Source organism: Callithrix jacchus, chromosome 13, assembly GCF_049354715.1.
Source record: "Callithrix jacchus isolate 240 chromosome 13, calJac240_pri, whole genome shotgun sequence".
NCBI classification, from domain to species: domain Eukaryota; kingdom Metazoa; phylum Chordata; class Mammalia; order Primates; family Cebidae; genus Callithrix; species Callithrix jacchus.
In genome coordinates, this window is record NC_133514.1 from 77,311,092 (window position 1) to 77,332,932 (window position 21,841).

At 37.3% G+C, this 21,841-nt stretch overlaps 1 protein-coding gene across 15 annotated transcripts in view; it reads right to left on the minus strand.

Annotated features, from left to right (window-relative positions):
* NOL4 (nucleolar protein 4) overlaps window positions 1-4,548 on the minus strand; it is a 380,536-nt gene extending 375,988 nt beyond the window's left edge. For 7 of the 15 annotated variants that reach the window (XM_003734633.6, XM_002757158.7, XM_078346926.1 and 4 more), the window contains exon 1: window positions 2,641-4,548. In XM_003734633.6, coding sequence (XP_003734681.2) covers window positions 2,641-2,904 — 264 coding nt within the window. In that variant the 5' untranslated portion in view covers window positions 2,905-4,548. Of the gene's footprint in view, window positions 1-1,497; window positions 1,975-2,640 lie in introns of those variants that run through there. The other 8 variants (XM_035270839.3, XM_035270836.3, XM_078346927.1 and 5 more) reach the window with 3 other exon arrangements.
* Window positions 4,549-21,841: the final 17,293 nt, after the last annotated feature.

Consider the following 21,841-nt stretch of genomic DNA (forward strand, 5'->3'; position numbering starts at 1 on the left):
AGTGGATTACTGCAACATCAGGAGCAAAGCATCACTTACTGACAGCAAAGCCAACCGCGAACCCTCAAACCTCAAGCAGCTAAGAATGATTCTTAGTAAACACAAAAATACCATTCAAATACAGTATTTTATTTTGACCAGTATATGCCTTGGAATTAAGAGAAAACATATTTTTGTCTTCTTGATGACTGTACTCCTACCATTAGAAAAATCAACATATTGCTAAGGAAGGAATAATTTGAGATGTGGGGAAACACACGATAAAAGGGGATCCATTATTTATTTTTTAACTCATTGAAATGATGATTGGCTGTCTCTCAAAGAAGGAGGAGCCTATAATTCTATGTCAGGAGCAGTATAAAAATTTTATAAATAGCAATAGAAGAGTTCATAAATTAAAAACTTCTTTAATATTTCAAAACAGGCAGGAATGAAAAGCAGAGCTCTTAAATACTACATGGAAACCACTATCTAAGTATCACCTGATGAATTACACTCTCTCCCATAAATATATGGAATCTTTCCTGAAAAGAGAAACACGTGTTACTTTAATATCGTCCCTGGAGTTGTCACTCTATACTAGATGTCTTAGCAGTAATTCTTTAGCAATTCTGCATACATTTTTGACTGAAAATAGTGGTATATGAATGCATGGATGCTAGTTTAAATAAATGACATTTATGATGATCTTAATATCTCTAAAATTGTTCTGAATTTGTTATTTAAAATAGTTTATCTTTTAAAAGTACACATGTTAAGGCATATAGTGGATGTAGTCAAATCTATGAGTATAAACTCATTGTACCAATGCCCAAGTGAAGCTATCTGACAGTTAAATAGAGGGACCTAAGTTTAACATAAAAAGGAATGAAAAATAAACTTCGCAACTGGCAGTGTTTCTCTAAAACATATATTATGAAATCATACCTTACGTAAAGATATCTTAAATGATTTTATCCATTCAGTTAGCTCAGTATCGTCCAAAAGAAAATACATGTTTATGTTTTGGACTCTAACAAAAAAATTATTTTTCTACATTATTTATTGATATTATTACCAATACAAATTAATCAAAGCACTTCATTCTGTGTACCAGATTTCTGGGTCATCCAGATGTTAATAGACCTCAGTTCTATCTAATTCATGCCGATCTAGTCCTCATTACTTAGGAAAGCCATACAATAATCTTACCATTGTCTTTAGTAGTGCCACATGTTAAAGCAGAAGACACATTTATAGATCCAGTTCTTAGAAATCTTCCAACAATAGTACATTGTTAAAAAAAAAAAAAAACTACAGAACTTTCATGTGTGTTTCCATTTCACCTTTATTTTCGTTTCCCAATTTCTATATAAATTCTAAAATAAATAGACATCCTTCAAACAACTATTTCTAATTAATCTTAGAAAACCGTAAACTGATCTTGAAACCTAAAAGAGCCTTCCAAATAATGCTTTAAAAATAACTTTTCATGCACATATTTTCAATTTAATATACCTCCATTAGAAATAGAATAGCTTTCAAGACGTCTCCTTTCTGGCATCCTCCAGGAATACTGCACGGGGAAACAGTTGCTAGTACAGGAGGGGCAAAGGAGGAGCTCAAGAAACCCCAAAGCAAGGCAAAAATACAAAGAATGCCAGATAGCCTCCCTCATCCCTACTCCAGACGAGTACCCACCGTGGCATGATGCAGAAAGGTCTCGTGCATCAGATCTGCCATCCTACTTGTAGCCCACAGTTCCCATCTTCTTGGGAAGGAAATCAATGCTGCCGCCGCTCCCCAGCCCCACCGGCTTCTGCAGCGTGAGGCTGAGATGCACTGGGCTCCCAATGCCAGTGCCTCGCGGCCCCTGGGCTACAGAGCTTTAACGCCATGAAACTAGAGCCACCCCAGAAAGAGGGACAAATATACACACACCGTTCGAAACCCATTCCTCTTTGTTGTTCATCTTCTAGCTGCGGCTTTATCTGTGGCTGGGGGAAGTGAGGAAGGGAATGGGGGGCGGGGAGGAGGACTCTCCAGGACCTTATCTACAATCTGAACAGTCACGGCAACGATCTCCAGGAGTGATCGAGGCATTCTGGCTGCCCAGTGTCTCCCGGGCGGCGACCGAACGCTAAAACCTGATAGTGTCCTGGGGAAAACCCCACATCCACCACTAGCGCCACATTCGGGCTTTATGCCAATAAGGAGACACTGTAGACTATCGATCAGACTCGTCTGCTCTCCGAGCGTGCGGCCAGGCTTGCAGCGTGGCCTTTCTGAGCGGTGGCGGCGTTGGGACACGCGCCAGGCGCCCAGCGAAGGACGTGGGACAATGGCCCAGCCCAAGGACGCCAGACGCCGCCCGACCCGGGGAAGGAAGCTCCAGCAGCCGATCCGGGAGCCCGAGGCGGGTAGGGCGGCCAGCTCTGGAGGTGCGCTGCCGCTTTAAAATAAAGGACCACAAAGACTCCACAGTGGGGAAAACGCGCCTGGCTAATGCGAGTGGGGACGACTTGGGGAGGGGGTTGAGGAAGGTAGGGGGCACACGAGCCAACGGCGGCTCACGGCTCCCCCTCTCTCCCGCCTCTCTCCTTCCTCCCTCCCCGCCGGGCTGCTCCGGAGACAAATAACAGAGGAAGGCGAGTCACTCACCGTGGTCTTGACAGGCACGTAGAGCACTTGCTTGGCGCCGCCGCCTCCCCCGCGGACCTCGTCCGGCTGGCCCAGCTGGAAGCCCTTCGATTTGACCCAGAATTTAAATTTGGCGTTGTCCGTGGAGCTCGTCTCGGAGCCATTGAGGAGCTGGACGATCCGCTCGTATTTTTTACGGGTCACCGTCTTGGTCTTGCCTGAGTCCCCGTAAGTCCTGAGGCACCAGTCCTGGAACTGGCGGTACATGTCGCGCTCGCTCTCCATGTTCCCCGCTCCCGGCCGCTGGCCGGATGCTCCCAGCGCACTTCGCACCTGTTCACCCTGGGCTCATGAAAAATGCAGCCCCGGCCACGTTGCAGGGACGCGAGGTCCCGGCCGCCGCGGGAGCCTGCCTCGGGTGGGGGAAGGGTGGGGAGGGGGAGGAGGGTCCAGTTGGGCACCAGCAATCAATGCCCTGTGCTACCAAGTCTGGTCCATTCGTAATTGCAACGGCGGTCTCGGACGCTTTTCCTGTCCTCTTAGCGATCGGTCTCTTTAATATTGTGTGACCAGGACCATCCCAACAGCATTCTGACCCAGAGGAGCTGGGTTTTGAATAATTAAAATCCCATTCCTTGGTTTATTAAAAATCCCAATATTGAATTGGGGTGGTCCCTCGACGCCTCGCCCCCGGGCTGCGTCCGGGGCTGAGCAGGTGGAGCGCAGCGCCGCCTCCCCGCGCGCGCCCCAGAAGCTTCCCCAGCCACTGGCCCCGTGGTCCAGGAGCGAGGGCTGCGCCTCTCCCGAAAGCAGCCGCCCGCCCAGCGCCTGCGAGCCCCGAAGGGCACAAGGGTTCTCGATCTCTCCTTCCTCCTGGGTCCTGCTTCTCGTTGACTTTCCCCAAGACAGGTGTCAAGGGACTAGAAAGAGAGAAAGTTCTTACCTGTCATGTTTTTAAACCTATCAAATCCTATTTCACAGGAATTGTTTTAAATCAAGGTATTTAAATAACGGTTTAAAATGTCATTTCTTCAGATACATTTGGAATAAATTCCAGCCCTGCATGTAGATTCTACGAGTTAAGTCCCAGAAATTAGCAAAGCAGTGATGGAGATTTGGCCATAGTTCTACAGGATAAATTGTAGTGCCCCAAACAGATATCCGTTCCAGGGGGATGTGGGTAAACGAAGGCAGGCCGCTGGCGGCGGGTCTCCGGGATAATGATGGGACCCCAGACAGGACTCTCCTCTGGTTTCTGCTGAACTGGGTACAAGACATAGAAGTAAGTTTAGGATACAGATGCTTGAAACCCTTTGCAAGAAATTAAAATAGAGACAGATCGTTTTCCCCTTGCTTGGTCACAGTTTGCAGTTCACACGGGAGGTTTCAGTTGTCTATTTTCCCCCTGCCACGTCATGGACACCCCCTCCACTGCTCTGAGTAGCCAAATATGAGTTCCTCTGGACGATTTTTCCAAGCAGATGAAGTAAGCAGTTGCTCCATTCAGGACTTCCATCCATTTGTTTCCAGAGCTGTAAATAGGGGAGTTCCCATCGTCCTCACGAGGCGGCTGCGGCCGCTCCTCTTTATTCTACTCTCAGCCGAGGCCCGCGCCCGTCCCGGGGAGCGGCTCTGACAGGAAAACGGCCCGACCAGCGCCCAGCCCCTGGGCTGCGTCCGAGCCCACCTTCTTCCCTCGTCGTCGTTTCCTAGACTAAAGCTCCGAAAGGGAACGCGGGATGTTTGCGCCCACCACGCTGCAGCTGGTCCGGGCACTTGCAAAATGGTCAGTGGCTCCTGCTCGGCCAGGCTGAGTGTGTGCGTGAGTGTGAGCAAGGGAGCGAGGGTGTGCGGCGTGCAGGGGGTGCGCTGTGTGTGCGCGCGTCTCCGGGAAGGTCTCGCGGCGGCTGGAGCCGGGACTGACAGCCCGGGCGGAGCGCAGGAAGCTCCACACACTAAACCTCTCGCCTCTCCCCTCACCCCCACCCCTCCCACTCCCCTCTCCTCCCCCCACCTTTCCCGGCCCCTTCCAAGCTCTCTGATTGGCCAATGGGACAAAAGTTTCTGTGGAGACGGCTGGGCGCTGACGTCACGGGCAGAATTGTCCCATTTAGGGATCCCGGGGGCAGTGCGCATGCTGCAGGCTGCAGGTTAGAGGCAGGAGGAGGTAGCAGCGGGCCCGGCGGCAGCCAGGTGGCAGAAAGGAGCGCGCAGCATCCAGGTGGGGGGACGACTCCAGCAGGGTTTCCATGGAGATTCCTCTGGGTCTAGCCTAAAAACAGCAGATCAGCTGACACCATTAGCTCAGGACCTAATTACTGCTTATTGGAGCAACAAATGAGGGAGAGGGCCAGCTGCAAAGGAAGAGTTTTTATCCCCCCACCCCATTCCCCCATCTCCTCCTTTCTCTCCCTCTCTCCAAGGCTCTTGAGTCCCGAGTGAATTCTCATTAACTTGCAAGATTCCTGCAACAACAGCTCCCCTTCTCCAGAGGCCACCCCGACTGCTTTTATTCTTTTATTTCCTTCTTTTGTATTAAAAAAAAAAAAATGCTAAAATAAATCAGTTGTTCTGAGTCCTTGAATTTTTGTTCAATGCATATTAGACCATAGAGCTCAGAGAAGACACTGTCCAGTAAGTCACAAGTGAATCTAATACAAGGGACACAGGGGAAAAACATCACTTTGAATTTATTGAGTTGAACAATAATCTTTAGCTATTCCACATTTTTAATCTCAGTATCTTAAATCCGTATATATATTTGGAACTCTCAATTGGACAGAAGAATATTTTGAACCACCCTTCTAGAGGGGTATACTTCACAGGAACAACTCTGTTAAATTTCCCTTTGTGGCATATCAGAGTTCAATTTAGTTATATTTTGGTCATGTGTTTCCTAGAAGTTTCTGGAAAGATAGTTGGTCCTGGGGTAGTCATTCATTCAAGAATAAGCTGGTTCTAGAGATTTCACTTTCTTTTATGGTTATAGTTCACAATTATAGAATTCTTTTCGGTAGGTTTTTATCTGAAAAGGCATCCCACCACCTCTAAGCTTTACTCAACGCACCTTCAAAAACTTTCCTTCCTTAACCATTCAACTTGAAATCATCTGACTTTCTTCTATACTCCTCTGTATAGTGTCTTTCAAACATTTTTTTAACCCTTTCTTGTAGTATGGCCTACACTTTACATTGACATTTAGTACATACATATATTTGTTCTGCAAAAATTTTATGAAAACATCTATTTTATTACCTACAGTATACACTGATATTTGCATTTTGCCCTCCTATTTATTTGTTATTATTTGGTAAATATGGTCCCAACCAAATAAATTTATTTTATGACCCAGCAAAGACTGACTGGCAACCTACAGTTTGAAAAATATTGTTTTAGATCATAAAAACTACACTGCTTCTTTTACCTTATTTATATTTTCATGTGAGTATGTTTTGTTGTTCAAATAAAATCTTGATTGGAAGACCCTTGAAAGATTATATCTTTTTTCTTGTTTTGTGCAGTGAACAATGTACACAGTAAGTGCTAAATCAACTGAGTTAATAAATTAATGAAAGAAGGAGAACAAGAGTAAGGGAAGGAAGGAAGAAGTTTGGCATAATTTTTGTCCATTCTTGTTGGCTTTTGCTGGGTAGTGTTTGGCTGAAGTTGGTCTCCGTGCTAAAGGAAATGCCAGGGCCTTACCACATACATCTTGTTCATTGTGTTTATAACTATAACTGACACCCTAATGCATAGCAACTAGAACACCATAGACATACAGAACTCCTAGAAGATCAATATGTCATCAACTCCCACTTGTATTCACTAGATTTGATATACAAGCAAAAAAAACTCAAAAAAATTAAATTGATTATATGAAATACATTTTTTAGAAGAAAAAAGGTAAATGATTAACTACTGAAAGACTATTTGCTTTGGAGAAAAGGAATACAGAGTTCAAGGATTTCAAGGGTCACAAGTATCAGAGCCCTGTGGATTCTCTTGTTTCCAGTGGAACCCAAAGTGTAATATGCTCTATACTTGCACCCGTTATTAATTGTGCTGGCAGAGCCAACACCTTTGACCATATCTTGCCCACCTAGGAGGGTAGGTACCTATCAAAAATCTAAAATCTGCTTCAGCAACTTACTCTGGACTAATTTCCCTCCTTTGAACTTCTCCATCATCTCAGGGTCATGCTGAGCTGCTTATGCAGCTATATGGTTCATGTGAACAGGCCACCTGGGATTTAACCGGGTATTTTCCTATGACACTTTCCTCAGAATTGCCTTGCTATAAAGCATATCTCTCTGAAATGTTTTTCTTCACCCCGTCTGAATGCCGTCCCCCAATTTGGGCCCAGGGGTTCTGTCTGCCTAGCAGGCAGAGGAAGAAAAGAGAGGAAGAGGAAGGCAAAAACTTATGTGAAACTTATATTTTAATTTAAAATAATCCAAAACATGGGCTAACATTAAAATGATTTTGTTGGAGAAGTAAAATTTATTCCAACTTCATGGTCAGTTTGTATGTGACATTTAAAAAATCTGGAAAATCTTGCAGTTTAGTATCAATCACAAATATTTATGCAACACTATGGATTCATAAGCAAAATGTTAGAGTGCAAACAACATAGAAGTTGTAATCAGAAAATCCATGTTCAAATAAGCAAGCTTTCATTCTTTCAAATAATTACGGTTTTTATTAAACAAATATTAAGCGATCATCAATTGCTCTCATAAATTCTAAGGTTAACATCATCATCATGACAGATGTATATGCAGGGTCCCCATCTCATGGAACATAAATTCTTCTGAGAAGACAATAAAGCAAAAAATACATAATTAGAGCTTTAGATAACCGCTAGGAGAGGAAAACATTTCAGTGTAAGAGAAAACAGTGACAAGGTAGAGAGACCCGTGAGCTTAGGGAAGATCTTTCTGAGTAGGTAACATTTATCACGAGACCTGAGTCAATCATGTGAAGCCTGGAAGGGAAACTATAGACAAAGCACAAAGGTCCTAACATAAAAGAGTTCTTGGCATGTTTGAGGAATAGGAAGAAGGCGAATGCAACTGGAGCTTGAAAGAGAAAGGTAGAATGAGATCTGAGTAGGCTTCTGCAGCCAGATCTTAGAGATCATTGCTTACATTTTATTGATAAGTGCTTATATTTTATTGATCCAGTGGTAAACCAGCAAGATATCTAAGGCAGGAAAATTATATGATATGATATGCATTTTTATTAATGTCACTGGCCACTTTGAGAAGAAAGGATTGGAAGGAGACAAGCATGAAAACATGAAGACCAGCTAGAAAAATTGTGATTGTTGTAATAGCATAGATGAAATATTATGCCAATAGATTTGAGTATTAACAGAGGAGGTAGAGGGAGATAAGTGATGGGTTGAAGACACAGTTTAAAGAAAAAAAAATAGAGCTTCCTGAATGGGTATCTCCTCCATACCTCTGCCCCCACCTCACAATCCATATGATAAAATCCTACCCCCAGGTGATGATATTAGGAAGTGGCACTTTTGGGAGCTGATTAGGTAGTGAAAGCAGAGCTGATCATGAATGAAATTAGTACCTTTAGAGCTCCTCTGCCACTTCCTCCATGTGAGGGCACTGAAGAGATGGCCATCTCTGAAGAGAAGTCTCACTAGACACAGAATCTGTCAGGATCTTAATCTTGGATTTTTCAGCCTCCAGAACTGTGAGAAATAAATTCCTGTTGTTTATAAGCCACCCGGCCTTGGTATTTTGTTATAGCAGTCCTGGTGAACTAATACACTGATGGATTGCTTGTATCAGATTAGAGATAGGGTTGAATCAAAGATGACTACATGATTTCTGGCTTTAGTAGTGAGGCTAGTGAAGCCATTGACTTACAGAGAAATGTTTGGGGGAGGAACAGATTGGGAGTTGGAGGCTGAGGGAGGAGCAGAAGCAAGTTGGGGTGGAGAGGCAGGAAGAAAGAATTTAATTTCAGAGAAGTTAAATTTGAAATACCAGGAGAGTTGTTCATGTAGGAATTGAATATAGAAGCTTGAACTACGGAGAAAAGTCTGGACTGGAGATATAAATACAGGGAATTTAAAGCAATAGGAATGAATGACATCACCTTTGTCCACATTTCTTACAAAAAAAGAGAAAGCCTCCATCTTTTTATATTGAGTTTGTATATACTAATACCTTACGACTAAAATAGAATGTCATGTACTGAGTAGCAGAAGTTGCCTTCTATTGCTGTAATACTGGTATTGGGAAAAGCCTGAGAAAAATAGCAAAGCAATTTGGATGAATCCTGGACTAGACCTAAATTGTTAGTAATTTCCAAATTTACATGGGCTTAAAATCATTTAAAACTTAAAAATGAAGCTGTGAAAAATTTGGCTTGACCTATTCTGGATTAGATCAGGACTTGGAGGCATGCTAAAACAGGAATCAAATTTTAGGATGTCCTATGATTACATTTCCCTTTGAAGGGCTTGACTAGAGACTTGTCTAATGAGTTAAGTCCGTAAAAGAATTTGAGCCTTTTAGCTAGATTAGAGATTATGGAGGATGATACTTGCTACTTTAAAATCTGAGGTTCTGAAGATCATTATGCATTCAGAGGGTTAAAAGTATATTAATAACCCTGCCAAGGAAAGGAAGTTGTAAAGAAAGCAAAGGACTAATTCAATCAGCAACTTGATTATTATATAATTTATTAACTTTTCAAAATGAAACAGATTTAACAGAGTTATAGCAGAAATGTCCTTTTTATGCAAATGGAGAAATTTGGAACTATGTAAAAATTGTCACAAATCTGATTTTATTAGTTGACTTCCAATGTATTGACTCTTCTACCAAATAATTTTGAAAAGAGCCTGTCTTTAGTATGAAATAGCTATCCTTTAAATAACAAAAGAAATACTTTTGAAAGAGTTTAAATGTTTTTCTGATCTTTACTAAGATTTACTGCCATTACTAAGACAGAGAAACACATATTTTAATTTGTAAACTATAATATTAATATCTTTATTCCACTTTCTAACCTAAAAGAAAAGATTAAAAATTTGATGTTTGTTGTTTGGCCCAAATGTATTGATATTTATGTTTGATAAGAATTTCATTAAATATTACGCATTAACCAAAATTTAATTTAGATAAATTCTTAAGTGTGCAAATTAAGAACAAATTAGATTTGATAGTCTAGTTGATTTTCTAAAATTCTCTTTAATTTCTACTTTTAACATGATCCTATGAGCAAGTCCATGGTACAGCCAGTTCCTGCATTTTGACAGCAGCATATGGATTTATTCAACATTCATCCACCCGACATTTTCATCTAGCTGCAATAGCTATGATAAAGTACAAAGTTAACAGTCTGGTGTTCGTGTCCCTTGTAACAGAGAAGAAAATACATTTTTTTTCTGGCCCCAAATATTGCTTTATTTCCCACTAGCCATATGGCTTATCTTTTCTTCCAAAATATATGTCTTAAAACAGTAATCCACATATTCATCCTCAACTCAGTGGACAGTACTATTATAGAATTTTTAGATTATTTTTAGAAGTTATTTTGTCATAGAAAATAAAAACTATTTGGGGATGAAGCAGCAACACTCCTGTGCTCAATTCCCATTGTTTTCGATATTTTCAGTTTTTACTCTGATTTCTGTTGAGTGAACCAATTCATATCTTACCATCATCATCTAGCCCTTATATCTTATTTATAATGCATGATTAATCATTTTAGGACATTTGTTTAACTTGCAGTATAAAAGTGACAAGAATGGCACACAAAGATTTCTTGGCTAAAACCACAGACTCCAGAAATAGTTTTTACAGGGGAGCCATCTGAGCTTAAACACCAGAATCTGTAATATAGTGGTAACAATGCTAACTTTGAAATAAGGGAAGCTGAAGGAATAACCACCCACAGTTTCCCTGGGACCATACTAATAGGATTCAAGAGCGAGGTAAGAAAAAAAAGTTTTAAATTTCCCTTTTATTTTTTCTCTTCTAAGATGAACATCTCCCCAGTCTTTAAGAAAGTCTTTAACTAATATTCTTGATCAAAAACAGAGAAACATTTAGAGGTTCCAAAAATGTAAGTTCTTATTGTAGTTTATATTGAGTTTTGGAAATGAAAACTAACTTTAAAAAATTCAGTGTTCATGTTAAATGCAAAAATACATCTTAGGCAATTCAACTTAAACTGTCTACCTTCCTGATTCTGCTAACCTAGTAAAGAAGAGCACCAACATGGGGATGATACACTTGCATTTATCTTAATACATGTTAATTTTGGATTGAACCAATCTTCAAGGCATAGTCTTATACATCTGTGAATGAGATATAATTTGTCTAACATATTCTATAGCACAACGTATTAACAGCCTCATGTGGTAAAATGAAACTATGATTCAATCGAACATTGAAGAGTCATTTTAGCCGCTAACGCAGAACTCGGTGGGATGATTGGAGCAAACGCCTACACAGAAAGGGAAGATGGAACAGATTCTTAAGGGTCAGTGGTAGAGAATGGGTTATGAAGAAAGCTATGTTTGAGAGAATATTTATGTGTGTATGTGTACATGTAGGAAAACAAATACAAATGAACTTTGAAATATGGATGACCCTTGAAAATGCAAGATTTATTTCAAGAACACAGAACAGTTTTTATGCACCTAACAACAGTACCCCAAAAATGTCAGGCAAAAACTGATAGAACTGCAAAGATAAATTCAAAAAGTTACTACTATAGTTGAGACTTCAACATTCCCCTGCCAGTAGTTGATAGACAAAGCAGGCAGAAAATCAGTGAGGCTATAGACAACCTAAAGAGTACCATCAATCAACTTGATTGAAGTGATATTTATAGATTATTCCTTTCAATAATAGCAGAATGCACATTCTTCTCAAGCTCACATGGAACATTTACCAAGGTATAACACATTTTGGTTGAAACAACAAAACTCACAAACTTAAAAGAATACAAGTTATACAACATATGTCCTCAGACCACAAGAAATTAAATTAGAAATCTTTAACAGAAAGAGAGCTGAAAAAATCCCCCATATTTGGAAATCAAACAAAACACTTATGAATAGCAATTGGGTCAAATAAATTCTGACATAAAATTTAAAAATATTTTATACTAAATTATAGTAAAACTGCATCTTACTAAACTTTGTGATATGTAGCAAAAACAGTCCTTGGGGAAAATTTATAGCTTTAAAAGTACATATTAGAAAAGAAGATCTAAAAGCTATAACCTAAACTTCACCACAGGAAACTAAGAAAGAAGATCAAATTAAGCCTAAATCAAGAAGAAAGGACATAATAGAAAATTAGAGCAGAAGTTATTGAAATTGTAAATAGGAAAGCAGCAGAGAAAATTAGCGAAACCTAAACCTTATCCTTTGAAAAGAGCAACAAAACTAAAAAAAAAAATCTTTTAGCAAGACTAACCAAGAAAAAAAGAGAGAAGACATAAAGTACCTAATGCAGAAATAAAAGAGCAAATAATATTCCACAGACGTTAGAAGAATGGTAAGGGAACTATGAACAATTCTATGATCACAAATTTGAAAAGTTAGTTAAAATGGACCAATTTCTTAAAAGACACAAGCTAGCAAACTTAACACAAGGAAAGATCAACAAGCTTAATAGACATATCTATTTATAAATTTGAGTAATCAATTAGTGATCTTTCAAAAAAGAAGGAAACTTACCCAGATGATTTTATTAGTGACTTTTTTCTGAATTCTACCATTTAAGGCAAAAATAATTTCAATTCTCCATAATCTCTTCTAGAAAATGGATATAAAGGGAATACTTCTTAACTCATTCTGTGAGGCCATCATCACCTTAATACCAAAACCAGATAAAGACATCCAAGGAAAGAAAAACTACAGACCAATATCTCTCATGAATATAGATTCAAACATGCTCAAAATTACTAGCAAATTATGTACAGTATATGTTTAGAAATACATAATGACTACATAAGATGAGATTTATTCCAGATATACAAGGGTAATTCAATATTTGAAAATTAATCATTGTTATCCACCAATATAGAGGTTAAGGAAAATTCATATGACCATTATCAATTGACATCAATAAAGCATTTGACAATATCCAGCATACATCTGTGATAAAATTCTCATCTAATTAGGAATAGATGAAAACTTCCTCAGTTTGATTTTTTTTAATCTATAAAACTTCTAAAACTAACATCATAATTAGCGGTGTAACTGGACACTTTCCAAGTAGGGTACAAGGCAAGTCTCACCACTTCTGTTTAATATTGTATTAGAAGTCCTTTCTAGTCCAATAAGACTATAAAATACATACAGATTGGAAAGAAAGAAAACTATTATTCCCAGGGAACATGATTTTCTATATATAAAATCATAAATAATCTACAAACCAAAATTCCTGGAGCAAATAAGTGAGTATAGCAAGGTTGCAGGATACAAGTTCAAGATACAAAAGTTAACTACTTTCCTAAGTACTATGAGTAAGAACAATTCGAATTTTAAAATGCCATTTACAATACACCAAAATAAAAATACTTGTGTATAAATCTAATGAAATGTATAAACTCTACATGTAGAAACGATAAAACTCTAATATAAGTAATCAAAGAAGATCTAAATAAATGTAGTGATGTCCCATGTTTATGAATCGGAAGACTTCATATTTTAACAATGTCAATTCTTTCCAAATTGTTCTATAGATTGTATGAAATTCGAATCAAAATCCCAGAAGCTATTTGTAAATATTGACAAGCTGATTCTGAAAGGTATATAGGGAGTTAAGGGAGCTAGAATAACAAACATACTATTAAAGAAGAACAAAGTTGGAGGATTTGCATGATCAGATTTCCACTTGCTATAAAGCTACAATAATCAAGACAAGCATGCTATTAGTGAAAAACCAGACACAACTTACCTATTTTTTCTTCTTTCATGGCTTGGTACTTCACAGTGTTTTATCTAAAACTCCTCACCATACTCAAGGTTCCATCAATTTTTCTCCTCTGTTTTCTTCTAGGAATTTTCTAGTTTTGTATTTTACATTAAAGTCTATGATCCATTTGACTTCATCTGGTAAATTGTATAAGGTCTGTGTCTAGGTTCACATGTAAGTATATGGACATCCATTGTTAAGCTGTATGGCTTGAAAAGACTATTTTTCTCTACTGAATTGTCTTTGCACTTTTACAAAAATCAGTTATATTTTGTTTTATTCCAGTTCTGTGCTCTCTCTTCCATTGATCTAAAAAAAAACAGTCTTTTCAAAAAATAGGTAAGTTGGTTTTTAAGATAAAAATATTTTGAGTTTCAATTTATTTTTATTTTTTCAAATTTATTTAGTATTTTTAATTGACAGAATTATATATGTTTATCATGTACAATATAATGTTTCAAAGTATGCATACATAGTGGAATGATTATATCGAGCAAATTAACATATGCATTACCTCACATAGTTACCATTTTTGTGGTGGGAGCACTTCACATCCACTTTCTTTAGTATTTTTTAAGAATATAACATTAGGTTTAGCAGTATATCTTCCCAATATTCTCCTATGCACAGAATAAATGTCACTAAAGACAAAAGCTATGGATGTAATGTCCTTATCTGAAAATAATTCAGTGTTGTTTACCCTGTGAATTTGTGTATAGAAGACCCTTCATACTCAGACCAGAGATTATTCAAATTCAAGAAATTGCTTCTACTCCTGGTTCCAGGGAAGTCATTTAAAAGACCAACTTGTTTATATCAATTATTCATCTACTGATTGGTCTTTGGATAGAACTTAAGGGTGCATTTGTTTGTTGAAGAGTAGCAATTAGAATGTTTTTCTTAGTTATGTACAGTTTTCTTAAAGGGTGTAATTATTCCCTCCCAGTTATTTCCTAACTATAATACTTAAACATTTCTTAACTGACATTTTGAGTCAGTTGACAAAGAAACAACTGAGAATAAACCAAAAAAGTAATTTATAAGATATTTGTTTTCTTCTTCAAAACATGATCAATTTTAAGTTAAATTTTTACTACTCTATAAGTTAAAAGACATGTTTATATACATTATCTTCTTAAGCTATTTCAAAAAACAAAGAAAGTATAAACACAATATTTTATAATTGTTTTGTGAGTAAAATAATTACATCATCTAAAAAGATAGAAATCTAGGTTATGTATCAAGTGACAGAAGGACTGGAGCCCCAAATACAAATCCACAATCCAGTTTTTCTTATGAAGCCACAATAATTCTGGTATGAGACCATTTTAGAGAAATTATAATGTGTCACAAATTGTGTACATTTATTCATTCTTTTTATTATCTCACATGAGAATTAAGCAAATTTTATTGCCCTTTTTCATCTATTAGCATTATATAAATCAAAGTAAAAGAACATCTTTTTTTTAGGATTAAGATTCTGATGTTTAAAAATTATATGAATCACTTCATTATAAAAAAATATGTTGAAGGCTTATTTCACATTAATTCCTGTGTAAGATGCTGGTGATAACAAGTTGAATAAAGTATGATCCCTTACTTTGAGGAAATAAGAAAGCTTTTTTTTCCCATTTGTTGCTGACTTGAACGACTGAGATATAGGTTTGGCCTTTCATTCTACAAAGGATGGAAAGAGGCCTCAGGTGAAAATACTAACTCCTTGTTACTACAAGGAGGTGACGCTTTTTAATGAAAGTCTTACAAAGGCAAGTTTGATTCTGACTCAAGCATTGACCTTGCACTATACTACCTTGGCATGACCTTCCTTTATCCTGAAGAGGGTCTTTTTAGAATAGTCTTTTTAGATTATAGACATATAGATAGACAGATAGACAGACAGACAGACAGACAGACAGACAGACAGACAGACAGACAGATAGATAGATAGATAGATAGATAGATAGATAGATATAGATAGATAGATTTTTATGTTTACTTTTGTTGTGATGACCATGATAATATTGATTTTTGCAGATTTCTGTTTTTTCGCTTTTACATGTCTATGCTCTTCTCACATCTTTGTTGGTTCTGGGATTCTTATTGTGTCCAAAGACAATATAATTTGTGCTTGTTTTTAAATGACTGTATTGTAATAATGGTGAGCACTGGAAAGACAGCTACATTCTATCCTTAGGAGGGCTTCACTTTACTGACTTGTGGAATGATGGACGTAATTTAGAAGATAGCTGTAGTTAATTTATTCACTCACAAAGCGCAAAGCACTTTATTTCACAAAGCACATTAATGGTTCCTCAAATTTTCCAAGTATGGCCACTGGGAGCTATTGTAAGTGGCTCCTGTGTTCCTTTGACATAACTTATCATGGTTTCTTATTTTGCTTTAGGGTATTGTTTGTTTTGTTTGTTTTGTTGATTCTTACATTCTGGCTCTATAAGATGCTCCAGGATCCTCTTTAATATTAATTTCCTGCCTCAATCCAATAATCAGCCATTTCTCCAAGAAGAAACTGTTCCTTCTATTTTACAATATCTCAGTGTTAGCTATGCCCATTGCTACAGAGTTGTTATTCTAGACCCTCTTAAATCATACAGCAGTGAAACATACATGTGTAATATACTACCTTATATATTACATACCTATAAACACTTCCATATGCAGCTGTCTGTATTAAATTGAAACTTGAGTTCACACTGATGTCTCCAACTCCAATCCATTAACACATAGGTCATTCTAACTCCCTCCACTTGCTTATCTGTAAACTCCCATCCCAACAGTGGGAAATCTGTCTCCTACCACCTGAAATCCATTTACTTAATTGTTCAATTCATGTATACATATATGTAAGTATCAGAATTGCTAACCATTACCCTTATAGAAAATAAATTTATCAACTGGATACTTTTGCTTTTAGTTTCATAGACTCCTTATTTCCAAGGCTACTTAGGTTTTCACCTCTTTCCACTTCAATGAGATTGTAATCATACATTTGTAATATAGTTAGTTTCTTTTGTCATATTCTGCATTCCATCCTGGGATTTCCTGACCTCTGAAATGTTTTTCTTTTTAAAATTTGTATACATCCAGGTTCACTCTGTGGTAAAGGTCTATGGTTTCTGATAAATGTACAGTGTCTTATATCCACCATTATAGTATTTTCGTTTAAAAACTCCCCCGTGCCTCACTTATTCAAATCATTCTCATCCTAACCACCTGAGAACCACTGATTGTTTACTATCTCTGTGGTTTTTCTGTTCCAGAATGTCATATAATTAGAAGGAGATAGTATGTAATTGTTTTAGACTGCCATGTAGAAATATACATTTAAGATTTAGCATGTTCTTTTTATGGCTCCATATCTCATTTGCTTTTATTTCTGAAAAAGATTCCCTTGTATAGATGTAGCACAGTTTGTTTACCCTATCACCTACTGAAGGACTCTTGGTTGTTTACAGTTTTTGATGATAAAACTGATATAAACTTTCACATGCAATTTTTTATGTGGACATAAATTTTCAAATCAGTTGGGTTGAAAGCTAGGCATGCAATTGCTAGATTATATGACAAAACTATGTTTAGCTTTGTAAGAAACTGCCAAACTCTTCAAAAGCAACTGAACCAAATCGGTCTCAAACTCCTGGCCTCAAGGTGATCTGTCTGTCTTGACCTCCTAAAGTGCTGGGATTACTGACATGACCTACCATGCCTGGCCTTGTGCTGGTTTTCAAGGGGAATGCTTCCAGCTTTTGCCCACTCAGTATGGCGCTGGCTGTGGGTTTGTCATAGATAGCTCTTATGATTTTGAAGTATGTTCCTTCAGTATCTAGTTTGTCGACAGTTTTTAACAGGAAGGGATTGAATTTTATCAAAAGCCTTTTCTGCATCTATTGAGATGATCATGTGGGTATTGTCTTTAGTTATGTTTATATGATGACTCACATTTATTGATATGTGTGTGTTGAACCATCCTTGCATCCCCGGGGGAAAAAAGCCTAGTTGATCATGGCAGATTAGTTTTCTGATGTGCTGTTGGATCAGTTTGTTAGTATGTTTTTGAGGATTATTGCATCAATGTTCACCAAGGATATTGGCCCGAAGTTTTCTTTTTATGTTGTGTCTCTGCCATGTTTTCATGTCAGGATTTTATGCTGGTCTCATAGAAAGAGTTAGGGAGGAGTCCTTTCTCAATTTCTTGCAATGTTTTTTGTAGAAATGGTACCAGTCCTTCTTTGTAAATCTGGTGGAATTTTGCTGTGAATCTGTCTGTTCCTGGACTTCTTTTTTTTTTTTTGGTTGATAGGCTATTTATTACAGATTCAATTTCAGAGCTTATTTTGATTGTTCAGGAATTCAATTTCTTCCTAGTTCAGTCTTGGGAGGTTGTATGTGTCCAGAAATTCATCAATTTCTTCTACATTTTCTAGTTGTTTGCAAAGAGGTATTCGTAGTAGTCTCTAATGGTTATTTGTATTTCTGTGGGGTCAGTGATAGTATACCCTTTGTTTTTTCTAATTAGGTTTATGTGGATATTCTCTTTTCTTGTTCATTAGTTCATTAGGCTTATCTTATTAATTAAAAGAAAATCTTCTGGATTCATTGATTTTTTAAAATGGTTTTTCATGTCTCAATTTGTCCTTCTGTTTAGCTCTGATTTTTGGTTATTTCTTGTCTTCTGCAAGCTTTGGAGTTGGTTATATCTTGCTTCTCTAGCTCTTTTAGTTGTGATGTTAGGTTGTTAACTTGAGAGCTTTCTAATTTTTTGATGTCAGGATTTGGTGCTATAAATTTCCCTCTTAACACTACCTCAGCTGTATCCCAAAGATTCTGATATGTTGTATCTTTGTTCTGTTTAGTTTCAAATAATTTCTTAATTTCTGATTTAATTTTATTATTTTCCCAGAAGTCATTCCAGAGTGGATGTTTAAACTTTTTATGTAATTGTATGGTATTGAGCAATTTTCTTAGTCTTAAATTCTGTTTTTATTGTGATGTGGTTCTAGACTGGTTGGTATGATTTCAGTTCTTTTGCATTTGCTAAGAATTATTTTATGTTCAATTGTTAGGTCAAGTTTCGAGTATATGCCATGTGGCAATGAGAAGTTCTGTAGATATTTATCAGGTCCATTTGATCTAGTGTTGAGTTCAGGTTCTGGACACCTTTGTTAATTTTCTGCATTGGTGGTCTGTCTAGCACTGACTCTAGGGTGTTGAAGTCTCTCACTATTATTGTATGGAAGTCTAGGTCCCTTTGTAGGTCGTTAAGAACTTGCTTTATGAATCTGGGTGCTCTGTGTTAGGTGCCTATATATTCAAGATAGTTAGTTCTTCATATTGATTGAACCCTTTATCGTTATGTAATGCCCTTTGTTGTCTGTTTTTATCTTTGTGGTTTAAAGTCTATTTTGTCTAAAATTAAGATTACAGCTCCTGCTTTTTTCTCTATTCCATTTTATTGATAGATTTTTCTTTATCCTTTTATTTTGAGCCTATAGGTGTCATTGCATGTGAGATGGGTCTCTTGGAGACAGAATACCAATGGGTGTTAGTTTTTTGTCGAGTTTGCCACTCTGTGCCTTTTAATTGGAGGATTTAGCCTGATTACATTCAATGTTAGTATTGATATGAGTGGATTTGATACTGTCATCATTATTATTAGCTTTTTATTATGGTGATTTGTTTGATTGTTTTATAGTGTCACTGGTCTATGTACCTAAATATGTTTTTATATTGCCTGGTGATGGTCATTCCTTTTCACATTTAGTCCTTCTTTCAGGAGCTCTTGTAAGGCAGGTCTGGTGGTAACAAATTTCCTGAGCATTTGCTTGTCTGAAAAGGACCTTATTTCTCCTTCATTTCTGAAGCTTAGTTTAGAGGTATATAAAATTCTTGATTGGAATTTCTTTTCTTTAAGAATGTTAAATATGGATCTCCAATATCTTCTGTCTTGTAGGACTTTTTTTTGAGTGGTCTGCTGCTAGTCTTATGGGCTACTCTTTGTAGGTGACCTGTCTTTTCTGTCCAGCTTTCTTTAACATCTTTTCTTTCATTTCAACCTTGGAGAGTCTGATGATTGTGTGTCTTGAGGATAATCTTGCAGAATATTTTACTGGGTTTCTCTGCATTTCCTGAACTTGAATTTTGTCCTCTCTAGCAATGTTGGGGAAGTTCTCATGAAAAATATTTTAAAATATGTTTTCCAAGTTGCTTCCATTTTTCCTATCTCTTTCAGGGATGCCACTGAGTGGTAGATTCAGTCTCTTTACACAATCCCATATTTTTTGGATATTTTGTTTGCTCTTTTTGTTATTTTCTCTTTATTCTTGTCTGTCTTATTTCAGAAAGCCAGTATTCAAGTTCTGAGATTCTATTCCCAGCATGATCTATTCTGTTATTAATACTTGCAATTGTATTGTGAAATTTTTGTAGTGTGTTCTTCAGCTCTATCACATTACTTACATTCTTTTCTATACTGGCTATGTTATGTCCAATATTATTTTATTATAATTCTTACCTTTCTTAGATTGGGTTTTAATGTTTTCCTGAATCTTGATTATCTTTTTTCCTATTGATGTGATAAATTATATTTCTCTAATTTCAGCTTTCTCAGCCCAGTTAAGAACTCTTGCTTGAGGATTAGTGTGGTTGTTTAGAGGAAATAAAGACACTGTAGCTTGTTGAGTTATTAGAGTTCTTGCCCTAGTTTTTTTTCCCCCTCATCTTGTGTGATGAGGCTCCTTCAATCATTGAAGTTGCTGTTCTTTGGATGTGTTTTTTTTTTCTTTTATCATATTTGATGACCTTGTGGGTTTGATTGTGGTATAAGTTGGGTTCAGTTAACTGGCTTCATTTCCGGATCATTTTAGGGGGCCACAGCTCATCTCAGGGCTCCTAGACTACATGCTTAAACTCTGGGGAATGTGTCTTGGACCCACCCTATCTTTTTTCTTAGGCTCCTCAAGTATGGGAACATTCTGCAGTGAAGGGAGCAAAGTGTTTCTGGACTGCTGGTCACAACAATCTGTTGAGTGGTCCCCACCAAAGCATGTCATAGGGCAGTGGAAGCGGGATTTATCCTTATTCACACCTGCCAGCAGCAGCAGCAGTATGGAGGGGTGCACACTTGTCAGCTGTGGCAGGGTGGTAGTGAGTCCAGGGTGTCAGCCTCCATGTGGGTGTTTGCAGCAATGACGGTGGCAGCATGGATCAGAGGTGCAAGGGGCCCATACCAAAGACTGTGCATACATTTGTGCCAGTAGTGGTGTTAGCATGAAGGCAGAGCACTGATTGGTAGAGGACTATATGTGCCCTCTGTGCACATTCATGTTGGTGGCAGTGACCACTCAGAGCAGGAGGTAGTCCACTGTTCACTGTGCCTCAATTAAAATTATTTAATAGATACAAGTCTATTCAGCTTATTGATCTTTCCTGTGTTAGGTTTGGTAGTTTTTGTCTTTCAAGGAACTGGTCCATTTTAACTACATTATCAACTGTGTGAGCATATGATTTTTTATACTATTTCATTGTCATCATTCTAATGTCCTTGGAATATATGATAATGAACTTTCATTTCCACATTAAGCACTTTGTGTCTTCTCTTTTTCTATGGTTAGTGTATCTACAAGTTTTTTCTTTTATTGTTCTTTTCAAATAACCAGCTTTGGGTTTTCCTGATTTTTCTCTACTGTTACTCTTATTTACAATTTCATCAATTTCTGCTCTAATTTTGTATTATATCCTTTTTTCTTGTTTTAGGCTTAATTTGATCTTCTTTCTGAGTTTCCTATGGTGGAAGATCAGGTTACTTCTTTTAAATCCCCTTTTCTAATACATGAATTTAATACTATAAATTTTTCTCTCAGGACAGTTTTTGCTGCATCTCGCAATGTTTGGTAAAATGTATTTTCATTATTGTTTAGCTCAAAATGTCTTCAAATTTCTGTGAAGATTTCTTTTACCAAGTGTTGTTTAGAGGTTTTTTCTTTCAATCTCCAAAATTTGGAGATAATTTTTAGCTCTATTTCTGTTATTGCTTTCTAACTTAATTTCATGTGCTCTGAAGACATACTTTGTATAATTTCTTTACTTTTAAGTTTGGAAAGTCTATTTTATGTTGCACAATGTAGTATGTCTAGGTAAATGTTCCTTGTAAGATTGAGATGACTGTCTATATTGCTATCATCATATATATTGTTTTATAAATGTCAATTAGATCCTGATGATTGATAGTGTTTTGCAGA